General features: G+C 42.4%; 1 protein-coding gene across 2 annotated transcripts; it reads left to right on the top strand.

Annotated features, from left to right (window-relative positions):
• The first annotated feature begins 248 nt into the window (after window positions 1-248).
• On the top strand, window positions 249-21,833 carry LOC134655900 (AT-rich interactive domain-containing protein 4B). Of its 2 annotated transcripts, none has more exons than XM_063511398.1 (26): window positions 249-415; window positions 797-841; window positions 1,016-1,126; window positions 1,511-1,667; window positions 2,887-3,052; window positions 3,534-3,743; window positions 4,148-4,310; window positions 4,980-5,117; window positions 5,355-5,482; window positions 6,481-6,643; window positions 7,375-7,517; window positions 8,164-8,369; window positions 9,361-9,442; window positions 9,926-10,042; window positions 11,075-11,186; window positions 11,877-12,023; window positions 12,141-12,183; window positions 12,301-12,393; window positions 12,486-14,919; window positions 15,349-15,497; window positions 16,491-16,670; window positions 17,809-17,968; window positions 18,771-18,871; window positions 19,388-19,522; window positions 20,537-20,677; window positions 21,221-21,833. In XM_063511398.1, exons 2-26 carry the CDS (start codon window positions 839-841, stop codon window positions 21,250-21,252), a joined length of 5,514 nt encoding a protein of 1,837 aa, XP_063367468.1. In that variant the 5' UTR covers window positions 249-415; window positions 797-838; the 3' UTR covers window positions 21,253-21,833. The 2 variants fall into 2 exon arrangements, with proteins under 2 accessions (XP_063367468.1, XP_063367467.1); XM_063511397.1 differs by having other exon boundaries at window positions 7,366-7,517.
• Window positions 21,834-22,869: the final 1,036 nt, after the last annotated feature.

Raw genomic sequence — 22,869 nt, 5'->3', positions numbered from 1 at the left:
TCATTGTGTCAAAATTTTGAAACGTTCCAAAACTACATCACGCGCTTGCTGTATCATTCATAATAAAATAAAATGATTGATTATAAATCATTATAATAATTATCACTTTGACTATTGTAATATGAAATGTAAATTTGAATGCAGTAATATATACATTAGAATCTTAGAAGATTCAAGAAACTTCTACCGATCTCTTTATTTTTTATTACAGGCAACATGTTATCGCGATATTTATTCACTGGTTAATATAGCAACATTACGGTCTTATTGTCAAAAAAGTGAAACGAAAATGGTGTTCGTTTGATTGATTTTACTAAATTAAATTCATTTTAATGTAAAATGGACTCGTATTACGTGTTAACCGGGAGTCGATGCAAGTGTTAATGAAATTATACTAATATATTCTATTCGCCAGGTCTGTTCTTTAATTGCATTTGTTTGCCGCGCAATCTATATAAGTGTGTCGTATAACTTATAGTTATTGCTCTAAATCGCAGTTTCTATAGATTTAGGTTTTATTGCCTCAGAAAACTGACGGTCACGTTCACAGCTTAGCATGTTCTCAAAAAGAAGAGAACCTAGTTTACCCTGCTATAACCTATGGTCACGTACGCCACTTTAGGCTTGGCGTCCTAGCAGTGCCACTTTGTTTCACAATATACTTTTATAATTTATAGGTATGTTTTTCTCGTTTTGCATTCTTTATCAGTTGTAATAATACTGAATTAGTGATGGAAATCGAATTCTATTGTTTGTTTCAAGAACAATTACTAAACTGTTTTGTGTCTTCTTTCAGGGCCTTGTTTCAAGATCAATACTGAATTTCAACATAGCTAATATGGTTAGTATAATCCTACTACCAATAATATGTATAAAACTGACTGTTCATTTGTATGTATTAGTAAAATCATGTACAAAATCAATGTTAAATGCCTTAAATTGTTATTGTTGATGTATTGATTTTGGGTTTCTTTGTATTAGCATATTGTTTTTATGATATTATGTTGCATTGCAGCAGGTGGATGAACCTCCATTCCTGCCAGTGGGCACTGATGTCAGTGCCAAATACAAGGGTGCTTTCTGTGAAGCAAAGATTAAGAAAGTAGCCAGAAGCATAAAATGCAAGGTAAATTAGTATTTACATTAATATATTATTTAAAAAGTAGGCACAGCTTTATTAAACCCAACATATGTGTTATAATGTTATTCTCTAACATAAACTACTATATTATGGAAAAAAAATTGTTTAATTTGTACTACACTAGGTAAAAACCTTAATTGCCAGACTTGGTGACCTCAAGCCAGTATCATGTATACCTATAATAGTGGTAAATTCTTAATTTTTCCATGAGTGCTTACAGCTTGATACAAGTAAAAAAAACTGGTAATAAATTGAATAAATTTTGCCCCCTACTACCCCAACCATTAGTTGCTCCTTTTTTTAAATTAAATTTCACATTCTTACACCACAATTGTTCAAGACCTTTGTTAAACCAAAACAAATTTCCAGGTCACGCTCAAGGCTGGCGGCAACATAACAGTGAATGATGACGTCTTAAAAGGAACCCTGCGCATTGGCAGCACAGTGGAGGTGAAGCAGGACCCTAAGAAAGATGCCGTTGAGGCAGTCATCACCAAGATACAGGACTGCAGCCAGTACACTGTTGGTAAGTTATTCAAAGTGTACCAATAGGTACCTTTTGTAAACTTACTGGAGATGCAAATTCTGACTTTGTATTGTTATAAAACTTCAATAAGGAAAGGGTTGACTAAAGCAGGGCTCTCCAAACCCCGGCCCGCGGGCCAAATCCGGCCCGCCGACAGCGTTCCAATCCGGCCTGCGGGAGCCAGGCTGCCCTCAGTTCAGCCCTAACAGCAGCAACCAGATACACCAGTCCCCCACCCCCTCAGCGCCGACAGTGGCCCGCGCGAAAATTCTGAGGCGCAATATGGCCCTCGGGTAAAAAAGTTTGGAGACCCCTGAACTGTAACTGAAACTAAAGTTACTAAAGGGTTTCACAGTCTAGGGCTGAAAGAGGTTTCTTATAGAGATATGTTGTGGTTTTATGTTTGTCACATTTAGCCATGGTATTTAAATTGTTTTATACTGAATGGTACAGATTATACCATCTTGAGAACTGGTTGTGAAATTAAATCCTTTTTATCTAAGCATGATATAGTGCAGCGGTCGGAAACCTGCGGCCTACAGGCCGCATGCGGCCCGTGAACCTGTCACTTGCAGCCCGCGAGCCTCCCCTGACTATTTTGTATGTAATATTGACAAACAACGATGTCTGATAAAGTCCTAAATATTAACAAAGTACGGCCCGCGTCAACTTCGTTCACTACTATGTGGCCCTTGGCTGCTAAAAGGTTGCCGACCGCTGATATAGTGTATTCTGCTTTAATGGAACAAAAGCTTTTATATCTGTAAACATAGTTTACAGACCAAGTGTTTTGTCTGTAAAGTGTAGGTAGACAAAACAAGTTAATTGGAGTCATGTGAATTTTAAAGGCCTTTAGACATAATCATGTGCATTAATACAAAACAAAATATCCTCTAAGCTGTCTAGAGAATTTTAAAGGCTCTCCATTCCATTACAGAAAATCCTTTTTCAGACAAATTAAATTGCCTTTGTCTTGGTATGTACAGTTTGTGGGTGAGTAGAGGTTATAGGTTATAGGTCATCAGACTTTCCCCCTTCAACATAAATTTGTAGTTCTACTTCTTCTTTTCATCCTGTTACCCTCTTTTGGGGTGTAGAGCTTGAATCATAATCTTCCACTGGCACGACTCTGGGCAGTTTGGGTAACCTCCCACCCCATCCCTGATTCAGCCAACTCACATAAATGGTTAATTAACCATTCAATATTTTTTTCTATCAGTGTTTGATGACGGCGACATCACGACCTTGCGGCGTTCAGCACTATGCCTAAAAAGTGGGAGGCACTTCAACGAGAGTGAGACATTGGACCAGTTACCTCTCACGCATCCAGAGCATTTTTCTACGCCAGTTATAGCGGGGCGGCGCGGGAGGAGAGGAAGAGCTGCGTAAGTTTTTTTGCTTTTTATTTAAATTTTCCCCCACTCTCTTAAGTTTGGGTTGAAATTGAGCTCTTGAAGTTACGGACGTATTTGGGATTAATAACTTGAAAATAGGACTTCAGTTGAATTCCGAGGTTACATACTATGTTTCAGCAGCAAAGGGTATATAGATTAAACGAGCATTTTCTCGCGAGGCGACTTTGTCGATTTATACACCTGATCAGGCAAGTCCATGAACAACCCGCCTAGTGAGGTAATTGCCTTGTAAAACCGCAGGGTCTGTGACGTGTCTGGCCCGAGGCATATAGTTAGTATACGGAAGTTTACGTCGGCCGAGGCACCTACAGAGGACTGCTTCGCGCGGCATTTCCTCGCAAGGCAGCTTGTTCTATGTGGACCTGCGTAATGAGGCCTTTTAACCTTTTAAAATATGCCCGTAGTCCGTAAATGGTGCTATTAATTAATAAAAGGTAATTGTCCCTATCAGGTCAGATGAGAGTGAAGGGGAAGTGAGCACCCGTCGTATGCCGGCCGACAGCGAGCCTCACGTAGGGCGTGTGGTGCTGGTGGAGGCGGCGGGCGGCGCCGAGCGGCGGCGCCCGCACCAGCCCGCCTTCCCCGCGCTCGTGGTCACGCCCACGCCCGCCATCAAGGTCAAGGAGGACTACCTGGTGCGCTCCTTCAAGGACGGCCGATAGTGAGTCACGATCCCATCTATCGCATTGGCCAAATGAGATTTTACACTTCAAACCAGGGATCGGATACCGGTATTTTTTGTATGAAAACGTATTTTTTCGTTCTTTGCTAATTATTCCATTTCTAATTGGGCAATCTAATAATACGAAGTCGTTACCAAAACACACAACAGAGTCCTACATTTCGAGTATAAAATAATTCGAAATATATAGTTATTTCAAAGTTTTTGCAAAAAACCGGTTCCGATTCCTGCTTCAAACATTCATCCTCCACTATGATTACCTGTGCGTTCACAAAACGCTCAATAAATATAATTCATGTAACAAAGCTTCTTAATTTCTTTTTTTTTTTTTGAGTTAAACAGAAATGTAACCCAGAGATATTAAGGGATTGTTTTGTTTGTAGTTACACAGTGCCAAAGAAGGAAGCCCGCGAGTTCCGCAAAGGCAGCGCGCCAGTAGAATGGGGTGGTGTGGAGGCGGCGCTGCAGTTTCTAAACAACGGCACGCTGCCACCTCACTGGGACCGCGCGGCGCTCTTCAATGAGCCGCGGAATACCTCCGACGACGTAAGTAGTCTAGTATTAATGTTGCCTCGCGGAGACCGCCATGAAGGTACTCGACAGTGGTACCTGCCTCCGTACTGAGAACGAGCTGCGCTCAAAACGATCTGTGCAACACGTTCGTAAGTTGCCTTGTAGAGGACGCTTAAGGCTTCGTCACACAGGCGCGTTTTCCAGGCGGGGCGTGAGCGGCACGTGAGCGTTTTATATGTAAAAGCGGCGCGCCCCGTCACGCGCCTTAAGGAATAATAACGTTATACTCGTATAATTATGTAATAGCGCTGGTGGCCTAGCGGTAAGAGCGTGCGACTTGCAATCCGGAGGTCGCGGGTTCGAACCCCGGCTCGGCAGTGAGTTTTTCGGAACTTATGTACGAAATATCATTTGATATTTACCAGTCGCTTTTCGGTGAAGGAAAACATCGTGAGGAAACCGGACTAATCCCAATACGGGCCTAGTTTACCATCTGGGTTGGAAGGTCAGATGGCAGTCGCTTTCGTAAAAACTAGTGCCCACGCCAATTACTGGGATTAGTTGCCAAGCGGACCCCAGGCTCCCATGAGCCGTGGCAAAATGCCGGGACAACGCGAGGAAGATGATACTCGTATAATTATGTAAGTTTACGATGCACATACGAAAAACCGTTATAATAATTATTGTATTTTTTTGTTTTAGAGCTCTGATGACGAGCCTCGTGAAGAGAAAGACCATTTTGTGGCTCAACTGTACAAGTTTATGGATGATCGTGGCACGCCGCTTAACAGGAACCCCACTATTGCCAACAGGGATATTGATCTCTACAGATTATTCAGAGTAAGTAAAAAAACTTTTTTTATAATTATTCGTTAATATTTACAAGTGTCTAATTATTTATAAACAATTCCTTGCATTCTTAGATAACAAGTGATTATTGACTCGTTCATAATTCTGCTTTACTGAACTTACTATACTATTGGTCCGAGCTTATTCCTAGCGCGAGGCATTTGCCTTGCGAGGCAAATAGAAGCTGCATGTATTGTGTCGCAAACTTATAGATGCGTTTTTTTGTAGGTGGTGCAAAAACTGGGAGGCTATAACAGGGTGACTAATCAGAATCAATGGAAGACTATAGCTGACAAGATGGGTTTCCATCCAGTCACGGCTAGCATCACAAATTTATGCAAGCAGGCTTATAAGAAGTAAGATATTTCGATTTTTATTCTCACACACAGACAAAGGAACACCCATGGAGGGCAGGCATTTAAGATTAGATTAGTGGAGAAATTTTAGATCTTCTATCGGGTTTATATTATTAAATTATTATGTGCATGTTTCAAATTTGTTTATCTGTTATTTTTATAACACCAAATATGACTGGAATGAGAGTATGGCAAGAATTTGCTCAAAGCTTTTTTAATTTCCTTTCATTCCGGGCTATTTTATGTCCAGTAATATGTTTCGCGCTGTACTACGACGTACAGTCTCACTTTTCTATACAGTATACAGCTAGTATGGTCACGTGGGTACTTAAGTTGGGGCACTTCCTGTACTATATCACGTTTTATAGATGGTCAACCAAATCTTGACAGTAAAAAAAGGCGCGAAATTAAAATTTTCTATGGGACGATATCCCTTCGCGCCTACATTTTTCAAATTTGCCGCCTTTTTCTACTGACAAGATTTGGTTGACCCAGTATATAATAAAGTTGCTGTCTTGCCACACATTATGACGCAACACGCCTGCGTACGTGGTAGTAGTAGTAGTAGTAGTAGTAGTAGTAGTAGTAAACTCTTTATTGTACAAAAAGACATATTAAAAATAACATACAATTAGTAAGAAGTACAAAGGCGAACTTATCCCTTTGAGGGATCTCTTCCAGTTAACCTTTGAGTAGATGAGAGGAGAAAGTGAAAAGAGGGTGACAAATGCAGCAAAATGTACAACAAGGTACCAGAAAGATAAAGGATATAAATACATACAAAATGTATAGGATAAACATACATATATTACACAAAAAGGAATGGGGAAAATACACTAAAAATTGGAAAGAATTAGAAAGTTATAAAGCAACTATACAGTAGAAATATAGATAAATTAATCAGTCAGATCAGATAGCCATAGCTTCTTTAACCTCTCCTTGAACGACGCAACCGACCGCGTGGTCAACCAGAGACACAGACCTACTTGTCTCGGCAGGTTCCTGCACAGCTTCGAGGACTTCTACCGCAAGCTGGGCGTGACGCTGGTGGCGCACCCCCGCGGCGCGCGCACGCCGCCCGCGGGCCGCTCGCTCATCCGCGACCGCGACAAGCAGCCGCCCACATCCTCCTCCGCCTGCTCCACGCCCACCAACACTCAGGTAATGTTGACGCCGTGGGAAGTACTTGGGGTGCGAAATAACCAACAACCGGTATGTAACGAAGCTAGTTTATTACTGACTGGTGGGGGCGGCGCGGGCGCATACACCTCACGCCGACTGACCTATTCTCAGTGCCCACATGCTGAATACGTTTAAAAAAAAATCTGGAAAAAGAGGCCTTTGGTGTAAAGTTTTTAACTTTGGATGGGTTAATATCGAAATGGGCGTGGTAAATTAGAAAAAAAAAACCGGCCAAGTGCGAGTCGGACTCGCGCACGGAGGGTTCCGTACCAATAAAATCAATAAAAAATAGAGCAAAAAAATCGTGTTTGTTGTATGGGAGCCCCCCTTAAATATTTATTTTATTCTATTTTTAGTATTTGTTGTTATAGCGGCAACAGAGATACATCATTTGTGAAAATTTCAACTGTCTAGCTAACGCGGTTAGCCTGGTGACAGACGGACGGACGGACGGACAGCAAAGTCTTAGTAATAGGGTTCCGTTTTTTACCCTTTGGGTACGGAACCCTAAAAAGTAGTTAAAGAAATGACATAGGTACCTACTTTAACATCCAATTCCTTCTGAATATAACCACGCTATACCTAATTAGTCTTTACTTAATTTTAGTTTTTTTGTTTGCTTATATCGGCCCACTTTATAAACACTTACATGTAAAGTGGGCCGACACCGATTATGGCCAGTAAATGCTACATCGTTCCAGCGCACAAAGGACAAGGACTCGGACAAGAGCGAGACGGACAAAAGTGAGAAGGAAGAGAAGTTGGAGAAAGCTGAGAAACCCAAGGAAAAAATCCGGGGAAGCGATGAAGAAGATAGCGCTGATAACCAGCCGCTTATCACCACTGCTCCTAAGTAAGTCAAAGCATAGAGAAAAAAATACATAAATTGCTCACTCCATACATAAGTTTTAGTACCAAAAAGACTATTAGCATCGAGTAGCGGAACTATCAGTACTGCTACTTGACAACAGATAAGACTTTCCGGTCTGTGCTACATCTATTGTCAAGTAGCAGTACTGATAGTTCCGCTACTCGATGCTAGATGTAGACACTGAAATTAATAGTCTAACTGATGTATGGAGTGAGCACTCTTGTCTTACTATATTTCTCTATGGTCAAAGTTATGTATAGGTACTTTAAAGGCAAGTATGGTTCACACAGAACGCGCCGCTTCCCGGCGAAATTGCCGCGCGAGGCAAACCCGAGCCACGATCCACGTATTCTTACTCGACTTGACATAGAAAATATCACGTTTGTTTTTAAATTTTTAGTTGCCTCGCGTAGACTTGCCTCGCAAGTTCGTCATATTGATGAAGCTTTGTGTCATTAACCTAAAAGCGAGAACTCGCATGCTGGTTTCATTACATTTCGGTATATAATCGGTTGGCTGAATTGGATGTAAGATCAATAGTCCGCAATATAATTAAATTCACATGCGAGTTTATTCGCTGTCGTCGTCGCGCCCGTAAATTAGCCTTAACCCGTATCTATCTGCCCAGAGTGGAAAAGGAAAAAGAGAAAGACAAGGAGAAAGAGAAAGACAAAGAGAAAGAGAAGGACAAGGATAACAAAAGCACAACGTCAACGACGAGCGAGGAGAAGATTGTTGTCAAACCGCGTTCGCAGTCGCGCAACCGCGCGCTGCCCGTCAAGACGGAGCCGCTTGATAAGCGGACGCCTAAACGACGACCCATCTCGTCCAAAGGTATGAATGGACCAGGGATGTTGCGGATGCCGATTTTTTGACATCCGCGGACGCGGATGCGGATGTCAGGATAGGTACATAAAAAACGTCAAATATTACATTTTAGTAATTTTTATTTCCAAAAACCGGCCAAGTGCGAGTCGGACTCGAGTTCCAAGGGTTCCGTACATTAAGTCCCACTCACGCTTGACTGCTAATTTCTAATAGGTATTTTTGGCTAATGACTAAATTACCTAGCAGTCTAGCACTTACGCCGATGCTAAGACGTTCCTGTACCGACCTGTTCCACATCCGCATCCGCATTAAATCCGCATCGATTTTATGCGGATGCGGATGCAGATGCGGATGCAGATGCGGATGTTGAAAACAATGCGGAAGTTCCGCGGTTGCGGATGCGGATATTCGCAACATCCCTGGAATGGACATGTTATATGTGACGTTATCTATGAAAAGGGACCCTAGTAGGGTCCATGCTTGTACTTATATATTAGACCTTAAACACCTTTGTAAAATACCATGGATGCATTAAATGATTATGATTATTATTGTCGATGGCGCTTACGCCATTATTAACGATGCTCCGATATGAATACAATGACGCGCGACGCTGTGCGGCGTAAGCGCCATCGACAATAAGGTCCCTTTTCATAGATAATGCCCCATATGACTGTTACGTTACGACTGATCACTACAAACTAAAGATATATTATTGATTTTAATATAAATGTTAAGTCTTATCAAAAACAAAAAATAAACAGGTGAAAAAAATTGTTGTACGACGCCATGTTTTGTGGCAACTGAATTGTCAAACGTAAACTTTTCATAACCAGAGTTACCGTATAATTTACGAAGCCGTACAGCTCCATTTACAGTACCTAGCTTCCAAAATTGAAGTACAAATTTGTCTTAGACTTATAACAGCTTTTAAGCAGCAAACTTTGCTAGAAGTTAGTAAATAAGTATACCTATATGGTTATCTTCTGTTTTGTAGAAAGCACAAGCGTTGTCACGCCCCGCGCGTCACGGCGGCCACACGCGTCCACCGACAGTGATAGTTCTGGCCGAGCCTCAAGGTAATCATAATCATAATCATTTAATCATACTACTTGATAATTTATACCAATATTAACCCTAAACCAACCGTCATAGCATTTGCCTTGCGAGGTGAATGAATCCGTGTTAATTTTATTCACGAACACAGCTATTATTAGGAACCTAAGCTGCGTAAGAATGAACGCAGTAATACAACGGTAAGAATAAAATCATCATGCTTTTGTAACAATTTGTATGATATAGACCAGCGGTCGGCAACCTTTTAGCAGCCAAGGGCCACATAGTAGTTAACGAAGTTGACGCGGGCCGTACTTTGTTAATATTTATGACTTTATCAGACATTGTTGTTTGTCAATATTACATACAAAATAGCCAAGGAGGCTCGCGGGTCGCAAGTGACAGGTTCCCGGGCCGCACCGGACCGCTGATATAGACAGACAAATTTGAGTAAACAAACTATGTTTTTAGTATTTGGGATATAAAGAAACACATGGTTTTCATAGATGTGGGCCAACAAAGAAAATGCAGAACCGCCGCAGCCAGAGCGCCAACTCGGCGAGCAGCGGCAACACCATCGCGTCCAACAGCAGCAAGCGACCGAGGAAGCGCAAAACTACCGAGTGAGTTCACATTCACACACTAAACAAACTACATGTCGTCTATATCGGTCCCGAATAGGGGGGTATTACTGCAACATAGACTAGGAATCCTCTAGACGGAGTTTAGAGCAATTAATTCATGAAACCGATGCTGCCAAAAATACTGGGGTGCGGGGGACGAGGTGAGCGAGTCCAGGGCCGTGATTGGTCCGTTCAAAGACACGGACGTCACACAAAGACACTGACTTGAAAATGGAGTAAAACCACCGTATATTTGTGGCAGAGGGGGTAGCGCTACTATGCTCAGTCTGGAGGATGTCTTGTCTATGTACTGCAATGTTCTGCAGCCAGAGTGCAGCACTAGCATCCATCTTAAACCATATATTAACCTATACATACTGTGAATTAAACTTTTATTTGGCAAGTTTTCACAGACAATAAAATGTGACATTGATACGTCGAGGCGGTTTGTTTACAAAGGGCCTTCCGGAAAACGCGAAAATCGAAACTCGGCTATCTGCCTCTTTAACGCTCGAATATGCAAGAGTTATAGAGAGGTTAGATAACAAAATTTCGACTCTCTCGTTTGCAGTAAACCCTTAGATTGTGAGTGATTGTGGTAGTTTCGCCCCTACGCAGAGTTTCACATAATATTTCCATATACTATAGTGGGATAGCTGCGCCACGGTAAAACAGCTAGAATGTGATAGCGACGCCATAAACGTTTCGATATGAATATGATATGATGCCAAGTTAGCTTAGACAGACTCTCTTCCGTGGAAGCCAGAGTTTATGCCTAAGATTTATTTGTTTGCGGTGAGATCAATTAAGTTGAGGCTGAAATCAGTCTCCCTAATAACTCACAGAAGGAGCACCAATAAAATCATAACTAAGCTGAAGGTGTGTAACAATTGTGAAAATAAAGGAAATTCTCGTAAGTATAAAAGAAAGAAGAAAATTTAAGTTTTGTGATTTCAAGAACAGCAAGACATCTACAAATGAAATGTGTGTGTTATTTTGACTTCCATATTGAACTAACTCCTTTGTTACCAGACCATCAACAAATGAGCCGACTCGGGCAGGCAACGTGAAAGCTCAAGTGGGTGACAAGCTGAAGGTGTACTACGGACCCACGCAGTCGGAATCAAAGGTAATGAAACCAAAGGTAAATGATTATACATTTATGTTGGCCATGACTCCGAGATGAATTCTAACTTGTCCTACTAACAACCAATAACAACTTAAACATTGAGACTGGGTTATAACAAGTAATTTTTACAATGTATGGTTATGCTCGTACATTTATAATATTTTGTCCCAACAAACACTTTTGATGCCCTAACTAATGATGTGAGAAAGTGACAAAAACGCGCTAAGACGTGTATTGCCAAAAATAGAATTTGTGATCCAATTCCTAACATGTTTATTACATTTTTGTACAGTCAGCTTCGAAAGCATTTATTTTTTAATGTTAATTTGTAGTTGAGTGTTTAGTTGCAATGCAACAATTATCTAAATAATAAAAAAACAACACTAAGTTGTTATTAAAGAGAAAGAAATTAAATTCGTCCATCGTAACTTGCGATGGCAGCCGAAACGGATTTGTTAGCTAAAGTTATTTTTTATTGTCTTCGGTTACCGCTAAAGGTAAGGTTAAAGTTATTTTGTAAAATTCACACTTCTTTAATGTTGTTTTGTCAAACCATCATGCATGTGAAAATGTTTTCGACGCCGACTTCCTGCAAAGCGAATTCCTGCATTTATCTCGGGTCAATCGGTTTTCGTTTCGTTCGTTTAAGTTTCTCAAAGTATAAACTTTGAGATCTAGCATGTGTCTAACGATGTTGTATCTCAGGTGACGTACGAGGCGAAAGTGATCGAGATCTCGTCGGAGGGGATGCTGCGGGTACATTATACGGGGTGGAACACGAGATATGACGAGTGGATTAAACCGCAGAGGATAGCGCTCAATGTGACGCAGCATGAGATGCGAAATAAGAAGGTTAGTTTACGTTCCCATCGAGACGCTAGTTTTCCGGCTGTAGGATACACTTTTTTAGTTTAATTTCAATGTTTTGTTGTTTTTTTTTTAAACTTACTCTGTTTTTATATATTTCAGGGCATAAATAACAGCAGAAGGGTCAGATCAAAGAGGACAGAAGGTATTGTTGGCAATCATTTAATTTAATTTGATTTTTGTTTGATGTATTGGGTCAGTAGTGGGACATAAATAGGTTTTGTTTTACTGTTTTTTTTATATATCCGAGTATTTCTTTCAGAATCATCGGCTCGCTCTGATTCGGATAGCGATTCAGATAGCGACGACAACGTGAAACGACCTAAGAAACCTGACGACAATTCCAATATAAAAAGTTTGTATCATAAAATAAATTATATTAAATTGTACAAAAAAAGTAATTGACGTAATTGTACACATGAGTAACTTCAATCTCTTTGTTCACAGCACCCAGGTCTAAAGACGCTAAGTCCAGTGATAGCAGTAGTTCGAGCAAACCTCGCAAAAGGCCAATCAGGACAGTATCCACGCCCACTGCTATTTCCCCTTCCAAGAAACCACGCCCCAGCTCCTCCACACACCAAGGTCGCGACTACGACCTCAACGAAATACGATCAGAGCTCAAAGGACTCCACACGGTCAAACAGGAAACTGAAGAGCCGATAAAGCAGGAAGTGGTGGAGAAGGAAGGCTCCAGCCCACCGCAAGCCGCCGCGGCTGCCCCCGAACCAGCTCCGCCAGAGAAACAACCTAAAGATGAAGATGTTTACGAGTTCAAGGAACCGGAACCGTTTGAACTAGAACTGCATGATGAGAAGAAGAAACGAACCCATAGGATCTTTGATGATATTTCACCTAGCAAATACACTTCAACGTTGTCCAAATCGCTGAGCGAAGAAATTTCCGAAGATCCATTGAAGACCCGAACGACTCCTTTACGATCGCCGTCTCTGTCGCCTTTCAGAGATTTTGGCGGCTCCACGAGCAACGCCCCCGGCCGACAGAGCCCTGAGGAAGATTCCAAGGATGGTCTATTTTCTTTAGACGAAGATTCCTTCCCTGGCGACGGCACTTCAGGACATCGCTTCGAAGGCTTCATACCTGCAAAGAATCAAGAAACTTACTCGAAGAAAAGCAAGGTCTCGAAACTTCGGGAACTAATCGATGATTCGCCGGATAGCAGAGCTGATGATGAACAATCGTCTGAGGATGAACCTGAGGATATAACTATTAAAGCAGAATTAGGAGAACCAAGCTCCAGCTCGGTGCCCACTTCAGAGTCACCAAAATCTCCAGAACCAGTGAAAGAATCATCTAACGAATCTGTACAGGTTGAGGATTCAAAAACTGAAAACAATATTTTAAGCATGCTGGGAAATCCAGAAAAAGAACTAGAGCTTCTAGAAAGTATTCCAGAGCCCGCGAACACGCCTCCACCGCTTGTGTTCCCGTTAATTCAAATGAAAGACATACCCATTCCAAGCACACCTTCGGAGTCCACCAGTGACAGCACTCCAGATTCGAAGGAAGAGATTGTGAAGGAGGAAACACCAATGATTGATTTGGATTCTATCCCACTTCCAAGTGACGAGCCGAAGGACAATGTGTTTAAAATCAACAAGGAACCAAAAGAAAGTATCTTTAAAACAAAGGAAACAAAAGAAAAAGAACCCATTAAAGTTAAGGAATCGAAAGAAAGTACAATTAAAGTTAAAGAAATTAAAGAGGCGGAAGTCAAAGAACCCAGTGAAACTGAACAGAACTCGAAAGATACAAAAGACAGTATTTTCAAACCTAAAGATACTAAAGAAACTCCTGTTAAAACAAAAGATCCGAAGGACAACGCTTTAAAGTCGAAAGATCCAAAGGAAAGTACACCTAAATCCAAGGATGCGAAAGAGAGTGTGCCCAAATCAAAAGATACAAAAGAAACAATCCCTAAACCAAAAGATAAAGATCCAAAAGAAAATATTTTCAAACCAAAAGATACTACTGAAGGTGTTTTCAAACCCAAAGAAAACATTATTAAAGTCAATAAGGATCCGAAAGAAAGTATTTTCAAAATCAATAGGGATCCCAAAGAGAGTTGTTCAAAAACAAAGGATCCCATCGAAAGCACGCCGAAACCCAAGGAAACAAAGGAAGTGCTCAAAGTTAAAATCGAGCCTTTGAAGAGTTTGGATCCTGAACCAAATCCTCCTAAACTAGAACCTCCATCAAGTCCTCTGATAGATACTGAAGAAGACAAATCGGAGCCGGATAGTCCGGCGCGAATCGACGTTATTCCTGAACCGCCACCCGCCTTCCTCGTACAATCCGAGGGCCCTAAGATAGCCGACAAACTACTTAAAGCAATCAACAGCGCTAAACGGTTGTCCATGTCTCCACCACCCGTTGAAGACAAAATAAACAAAGATAAACCGCGCGCGCTTACACCTAAAACTGACCTTCTCAAAACTAACAAGCCGGAAGGCAAACAATCACCCATACCGCTAGAAACTAAAACTCCCAAACAGGACACAAAGCCTTTAACTAAAGAGCCATTGAAGAAAATCAGCCCAACAGTCACGGATTCCATTTTCGGTGAGCCTTCCAACTTTACCGATGTGAAACGTGACCTGGCAGACATCAAGAAAGTTAAGGCAAAAGAACCCTCGCCGCCCAGGCTATTGAGTCCTTTAAATATCCTGGAACGACGAAAGAGTGTAGCGGATCTGCCCATGCCTACCCCAGGCAAGAACAATAAGGTGCTAAGTGACACCATACAGAAGCTGTCCAGCCAGATTAATTCGAGCCAGGCTGCAGCGGCCAGTATTCCTTTGCCACCTTTCCCGGCCGAGGATAGAAGCGAGTCCAGTGATTCAGATGATTCTGATAGTAGGTAAATATCACAATATTTTAGTTTCATCCTCCCATTCATATGTAACAACTAGGGTTTGCAATCCGAATCCGAAATGTATGAAATTATCCGGATCTGGATCCGGATCCGCGGATATTCCCATACATTTCGGATCCGTCGTGCAAACCCTAGCAAAATTGCAAAATTTTATAACAACTAATGCAAGTAGTTTATAAAATTTTAATAACATAAAACACATATATTCAAGTAAATTCATAACTGTTTATACTTAATACTATCGGATAGAGCTCGTAAATTGGCAATGTTCTTTCGGGTTGAGCAAGGTTTGAGCCATTTCGAGTGGTCATTAAGTGTGCGCTTCTATGCTTTGTAAGTTATTGAAGTATATTTGATGCGTTGCCTTTGGATGGATTAAAAATCCACTTGATTGATGAATAATTGTTTCGACAGGTTGATAATAGACAAGCTGACAGTAGAGGAGTGGAGCGGCACGGAGGCGGCGCGCAGCGCGCTGCACGCGGGCAAGTCGCCCGGCGAGTGGAGCGCCGGCGAGACGCTGCTCATGCTCGAGGACGCCTGCAAGAACGAGCGCAAGCACAGTCAGTACACATGTAGTACAACCATACACACCAGAACTCCCCATATGCTTTAACCTTTTCGACGCCATGTCAAACACAAAAGCTTTCACTCAAACGCCACGTCATTGAAATGTCAAAACTGAAATTGAACTTTATGCATATGCACGTAGGTCTATGTTGCTCTGTGGTATGTGACCGATTAATCGGTATTTGGCGTTGAACCCACGGTGCGGATATATCGGTCATTGGCGTCTAAAAAGTTAAATCACAGTGTGCTTGGCTAGTCTACTACCCGATCCGTCCGGTTTTGTACTAAAATGATAGTACGACTGTACGATTGGGTACTAGGAAAGCGATCTGTCGTTTTAGACGTGATAAGTGCGTGTTAATAGTCATAGCTTGATCTCGTCTAGTTCATCAGATCAGCTCCATGTCATCATAATATTGCATTATCATTCGATTTACATACGTATGCAAAATTTCATCTAAATCGGGAAACGGTTCTAATTTAACTTCCAAGATTTGACCCAAAAAACAACAACAAAAAACACGGCAAGTTAAATAGAATCAGACTAAGTTAAGTTGGCAGCGATTTTGATAGCACAGGCTGAGTACCTAAGTGTAATTTAAATGTCATACTTATATGAAATTATGACGTTTAAATTAACACTTGCACAGGCTGGGCTATAAAATTTGCTACCAACTTAGCTTGGTCACACATTAAACGCTTGTAGAAAGTAAAAATATTCACTCCTACAAACTGCAATAATTAGTTTCTTTTTTGATAGGCACAGAAAATCGGTGGTTAGTAAAAATGTTGCATAATGCTGTCCAACTGGCCGGCTTCATAAGCGGCGATTTATTTACCGTTCGCGCCAGGCTCGAGACCCATAAGCTGAGTCATGCGTTTTAGCTAAAAACGATTTGTATGGTGGCCTGGCGTATTGTGTACGCTCGGCGGTTCGTGGCCATGAATGGGTTAATTAGTACATGACACTGTATAACTTGTCACAGGCGCACGCGTAGTGGTGGCGGGCAGCGCGCGCGGCCTGGCCGCCGCCGAGGACGACAGCAACCTGTCGCTGCTGCTGTGCGAGGAGACCATCCCCGGCTCGCCCGCGCCCGACGCCGAGCCGCCGCCGCGGCCCGACCTGCACATGCCGTTCGCGTGCGCGCCGCAACACGCCAACAAAGGTATAGTTTGTAGCTTTCTAATAGACCCCGAAGGCTAATCCTATTGTCTATTGTTAAGAAAAACCGCACGTGCCACAAACACCTGCATAAAAAATCGGTACTTCGGTTACTGAGTGCCGGCGAGTCGAACGCTACAGAACCACTCTAAAATGTGTCATCGAGATGCGTAACAAAGGCGCGTTATCGGAGAGCGCACCTACACTGGTTTTTTGAGCGTTGGACTAGCCCGCGCTCAGGTGCCAAATATAATAATTAGGACCCTTTTTTGCAGGTAAGTAGCACGTGCGGTTTTACTGAACAATAGACAATAGGATAAGCCTTCGGGGTCTACTAGAAAGCTACAAACTATACGTCGACGAGGGAGGAATTTGAAGCGCGAAACGACTTGATTCTTAGCTCGATACTAGACTTTTCTATACAAAATCTCTCCCGGATTGCTCGGTTTCGCCACGTTTCGCCATACAAATTCAGTATCGAGAGCGTTCTCTACATCAAACATCAACGATGACGCCGATGTGGTCATAATATGTTTTTCTCAAAAATGGACGGCAAAGTCGGCGTTGCCGGTTAAAAAATAGGTCGCGAAGTGCGTAGTTTATGGTCATTCAATAAATTAAAAAGTTAAAAACATTGCAGTCTCGATTTCGGGACTGCAATGTTGCATACAAATTCCATTATTTAACGAGTTCCAAACTTTTTAAAACTTTAAATGGCCATATCAAATGAAGGTATAGGTCCATTAAACAGCCAAACAGATGATCAGCACTTATTATTATAATGTTGGTACCGCGACTATTTAGGTGTCTCAAATACGTTGGCGTATTTTCAGCAGAAAAATACACGTCTTTTTTTTTAAAGGCGGCAAGCAAATCTTTTTAATGGTTTTACTTTTTCCTGTGAAAATTAGAACGTTGCTTCTGTAAAATATTTCTATTTCTTGCGCCATTTTTGAGAAAACCACTATATATGACTCGGCTGGAAGGCTACTTGCTGGCTTCGGATTCAATTAAACGGACTCCCAAGGTCGTCCGTTTAAAACGAATCCTCAGCCTGCAAGTAGCTACTTCCGAACCTCGACAATAATGTACTATATATGTTTATCCGGAGCCGTATTTATTGTGATAATTTGTAACTTTAGCAGAAGAACGTCGCGCAGGCTCGGCTCGTTCGCCGGTCTTGGGCGCGCACTCTGCGGAGGCGGGGACAGCGTGCGCGCCCGCCGCGTGGGGGCGGCGCGCGCTGCTCGACAACACGCCGCCCACCACGCCTGACAGCAGCCTCGACATGTCGCCCATGAGGTCAGTCACACCAAACCTGTGAGGCCTACTCTAGATCTTAAGGCCTGTGCACACCGGCTGCGTGTGCGTGACGTGCACGTGCGCGTGCAGCGTTGTAGTATACAGATCCTTATGAGAGACGGCACACCGCTTGCGTGACGTGTGCGTGTGCGGCTCCAACATTTTAGCGCACGCGCACGTGCACGTCACGCACACGCAAGCCGGTGTGCACGGGCCTTTATCCTGTACTGCAGCGGTCGGCAACCTTTTAGCAGCCAAGAGCCACAATAGTAGTTAACGAAGTTGACGCGGGCCGCACTTTGTTAATATTTATGACTTTATCAGACATTGTCATTTGTCAATATTCCATACAAAATAGCCAGGGAGGCTCGCGGGCCGCAAGCGACAAGTTCACGGGCCGCGGGTTGCCGACCGCTGCTGTACTGGAACGGCAGCGAGGTCTTCCGAGAGAATCTATCGCGTCACTTATGCCCCGCATAAAGTCGTTGAGGGAGACGAGCGAAATATGGATTAAAAGTACCTAACGAAAAGACGAGAAGCGTAGATAGGGGATTTCCGATTCTTGGGTTAAAAAAGAGGAGAATATGATGTAAGGTAAACGTACTAGTGCTCGACACGCTAATGCCCAATAGATGACACCCCGCTGTCACCTCTATTGACAATCACTTAAGTTGCGAGATGACATGTACTGGTACCGCGTCGAGCACCAGTACGTTTACCTTACGAGGAGGATTAAACTTTGCCATTTAGCTTATTTTTCTTCTGTGTTCTTGCAAAAATATGCAACTTTAAATTATTACAGAGAACGACGCATTTCGGAGCGCGACAGTCCGATGGAGAGGAAAGATGAGGACGACAGGCGTGAGAATGACGCCTCTGCCATGGACATTGATAAATCTCATGGTAAGCGAGTCGCGTAAACGCTTTCAAAGTTTTTATGCTCGAACAGCGTCATGTTTCTATACTCCTTTTAGGTTCAGTCAGCAGCAGAAGTTGCTAAGCGGGCGAGGTGTTAATTACTTACCTTGACACGCTCTTATTCTCTTAACAATAAAGTCGCGTCAAGATCATTTTGAATACCTGGCCCGCTTAGCAACTTCTGCTGCTGACTGTACATGTCTCGATTTAGACGTTACAAAACTTTACTTATCTAACCACATGGCGCGTTAAGTTTTATAATTCAATGCTACGGCTTGCGCATGAGTATAAATGTTTGACGCTACGCCAGCGGGTCGCAAACAGGACCTCGCGAGGTGAATACGGTTTTTTTGAGGTTGCAGCTCTTCCAATTGTTTCAGAAGGTAGTTTGGAAGTCTACCTTTAATACATCATCTATGATATTTAAATCACTTAAAATTCCTGAAGCTAATGATCTGTAACGCGCTCGATAAGAGGTCTGATCCCGGCTGTTTGTTGTAGCAGGCGCGCGGTCCCGCAAGGCGTCGGAGTCGTCGTGCGCGGGCCGCGGGCGCGGCCGGCGCGCGCGCCGCGACACGGACGACCGCCAGCCCGACCACCAGCCCGACCTCAAGTACAACTTCTTCATCGAGCTCGGTGAGTCCAGGGCGGGAGTGGGGGTGTTCACGGGGAGATCGAAACACACTTAGCGCCACTTGCACCATCCCACTAACCCGGGGTTAACCGGTTAAACCGTTAACCCAGTGTCAAGTTATACTGGTGACCATGGTAACTCCAGGTTTAAACGGTTAACCCTGGGTTAGTGAATGGTGCAAGTGGCCCTTACGAGTTTACCGAAACGGGACCGATCGGAAGATACCGAGTGAGCGTGAAACACGTGTAAACCTCACTTTATACCAAAGAGTATTAAGAAGACAGAGTGCTCACTCCATACATCAGTTTTGATACCAAAAAGACTATTAATTTCAGTGTCTACATCTAGCATCGAGTAGCGGAACTATCAGTACTGCTACTTGACAATAGATGTAGCACCGAGCGGAAAGTCTAATGCTCAACATCATAAGGCTTTCGAAGTTTTGCAGTCCCCGCACAGAGGCACTCTTTTACGGTGATTTGGCACTGAAATCTCACATTAATTATAAACAACTTGCCTCCTTATGCATTTATTATTACAACCAGAATATTTTTTATGTAATTTTATGTTTGTTTACAGTACATATGGTGCTACTTTCCCGAACTAGTGCGGGAAATAGCACTTTCCGTGCGTATGTCGAAAGTTTAAAGGGCCATATGTACTGTAAAACGTTGTACGATACACGTGCGAATAGGTAATCCGCAACTCGTGTCAATTTAAAACACTCCCTTCGGTCGTGTTTTAATTTATCGCCACTCGTGTCGAATTTCCTCTTTTCCGCACTTGTATCGTAAATAACTATTACAGTACATATGGCCCTATTTTCACGCACTAGTGCGTAAAATAGCACTTGTCGTGCGATGTCAAAAGTTTAAAGGGCCATATGTACTGTAAAACGTTGTTCGATACACATGCGAATAGGTAATTCGCAACTCGTGTCGATTTAATTTATCGCCACTCGTTTCGAATTTCCTCTTTTGTATCGTAAATAACTATTACTCAATATCGTGTTTCAGACCCGTCGTGGGACTGCCAGACCCGCATCAACGTGTTGACAACGCGGCTGGCGGACCTGCGCAAGGCGTACCACTCGGTGAAGGCAGAGCTCGCCGCCATCGACCGCCGCCGCAAGAAGCTGCGCCGCAAGGAGAGAGAAGGTGAATATTTTTATAAATACCACATCTGTGGCAAACAAAAATACGGCCCGCCTAATGGTAAGCAGTCACCGTAGCCGTCCATAGGCCTGGACCTCCAGAGATGTTACATGCGCGTTGCCGATCCTTTAAAAACCTGTACACTGCTTTTTTGAAGAACGCTGTACTGTAGCCCCTATTTACGAAAATGTAATAGTTCCTGAAAAAAGTTATATTTTAGGTTATGTTATTGCAGTCTTGCCGAATATACTCATCTTCCTCGCATTGTCCCGGCATTTTGCCACGGCTCATGGGAGCCTAGGGTCCGCTTGGCAACTAATCCCAGTAATCGGCGTGGGCACTAGTTTTTACGAAAGCGACTGCCGTCTGACCTTCCAACCCAGAGGGTAAACTAGGCCCGTATTGGGATTAGTCCGGTTTCCTCACGATGTTTTCCTTCACCGAAAAGCGACTGGTAAATATCAAATGAATCTTCTTGCCGAATATCCTATTATGTAATTTAATTTTGGATTGTTTTTCTAATATGTAGTTGTAATTTTGTTTCAGCCGTGAAGGCAGCGAAGGCCGCTTGCTCATGATGAAGGCAGTAGAGGGCCCTGATCTCAGCCGCCGGCGCCACCAGACAGTTTATTCGTTTTAGAATGAACGGGCACGCGACCTTGCCTCCTTCGCGTTATCTTACGTTGAAAAGCTAGAACTTTAGCATGTAGAATCTGTATTGTTATTATGCCTATCTTACAATCTCGTTGTATGAATTTTCGTCGTATCTCAATCATAATTTTATTGTACATGTTTCGTCTGAATAATTTAAAGGCGCATGGTTAGATGCCGAAGTATTGTATGTATATGTAATTTATAGTTTCGCAAATGTTACCTCGAATTATTTTATCTGTTTTCTGCAGGTGTGTGGGAATAAGTGAAAGTACATATTTAGCAATACTGTTATTGTGCAATGATGCGGAATCTGAACGGAATATTGCTTTCATAAATATATACATGGACTACATACAATTAATAGGAAAGAAATACATTATTTATTATATTTGAAGACTGGTCGATCGAAATATGGGATAAATGTATTTGACACATTTTTATCTAAGGTTTATAATATTTCTTCGATTTATTATGTCGTTTATTTGAATATAGACAGTTTTATTGATATGAGCTTTTCATTTAACCTGTCCTCTCCTCTCTTATACAATACAAACAACACACTAACACAGTGACTCACCACCTGCTCACCACGTATATCAAAAACAAAGGCCGAGTACATAAGCATCAAATAGCAGCGAAAGTATCTCGACGGTATCTCGCGGCGAGATAGACTACCCGAGAGATACTGTCGCGCCAATCATGTGCTAGGGGCGTAATCGACCACATACGTGCCAATAGAATTTCAACTAGTATTCCTATATTTCCTATTTAAAGTTACATTAGATTGCACTTTCGGGCTTGTCTTCAAATGAATCATAAAAGCTAGATTAATTAGAATATATTTGTGCGGTCTGGTAAAAAGGGTTAATGCTTGGACCGCCGAAGACGTCAACTGACGCGCGCGGCTACAGCTTTGCCAAGAGGTAATAAATAAAACAAAATGTATAGTTTGTAAATATTTTTTATTTAAATGTACAACAAAGCATTAATTGTTGAAATAATCACACCGAGTTGTCGGTTGTTGTAAAACGGTGGTGCGGTAAAAACACTTAAGTGTAATCGTCCAATCTTAACCTATTTACTCCCCATCAAACCCGAACACTAGCTAGCGTAACTAATTTTCTGGATATTTCGCTGTAGGGATAGATATTTAAACTACATACATCGATATTCGTCCCTTATATTGGGGGTAAACTCATGGCACGCACCATTTGGTGACAGACCATGGTATCTGCTGTTAAGAACGAGTGAATTGTACCAGCAAGAGTTTACTGTACTGTAAAATTTTGAGTTTCACTTCGCTCTTCGTATACGTTTTGCTACCACATTTATTTGAAGGTAGGTATAATCCAGTAGCGAGTGTACACGAAAAACCAAGCGTTATGCGACAGCAAAGATATATTGATTGCACTAGATGAGTAAAGTCTAAAGACAATTAGGTACGTGCTTCGAATTAGACAGCTACAGGAGATGGCGTTATACGGCTCAGTACATTATGCTGTAACTATGGTAGTAAAAAATTACAGTTTGACACTTCAGTG

Source organism: Cydia amplana, chromosome 17 (genome assembly GCF_948474715.1).
Source record: "Cydia amplana chromosome 17, ilCydAmpl1.1, whole genome shotgun sequence".
In the NCBI taxonomy this organism is placed as follows: Eukaryota; Metazoa; Arthropoda; class Insecta; order Lepidoptera; family Tortricidae; genus Cydia; species Cydia amplana.
This window is presented reverse-complemented; position numbering and strand designations above follow the sequence as displayed.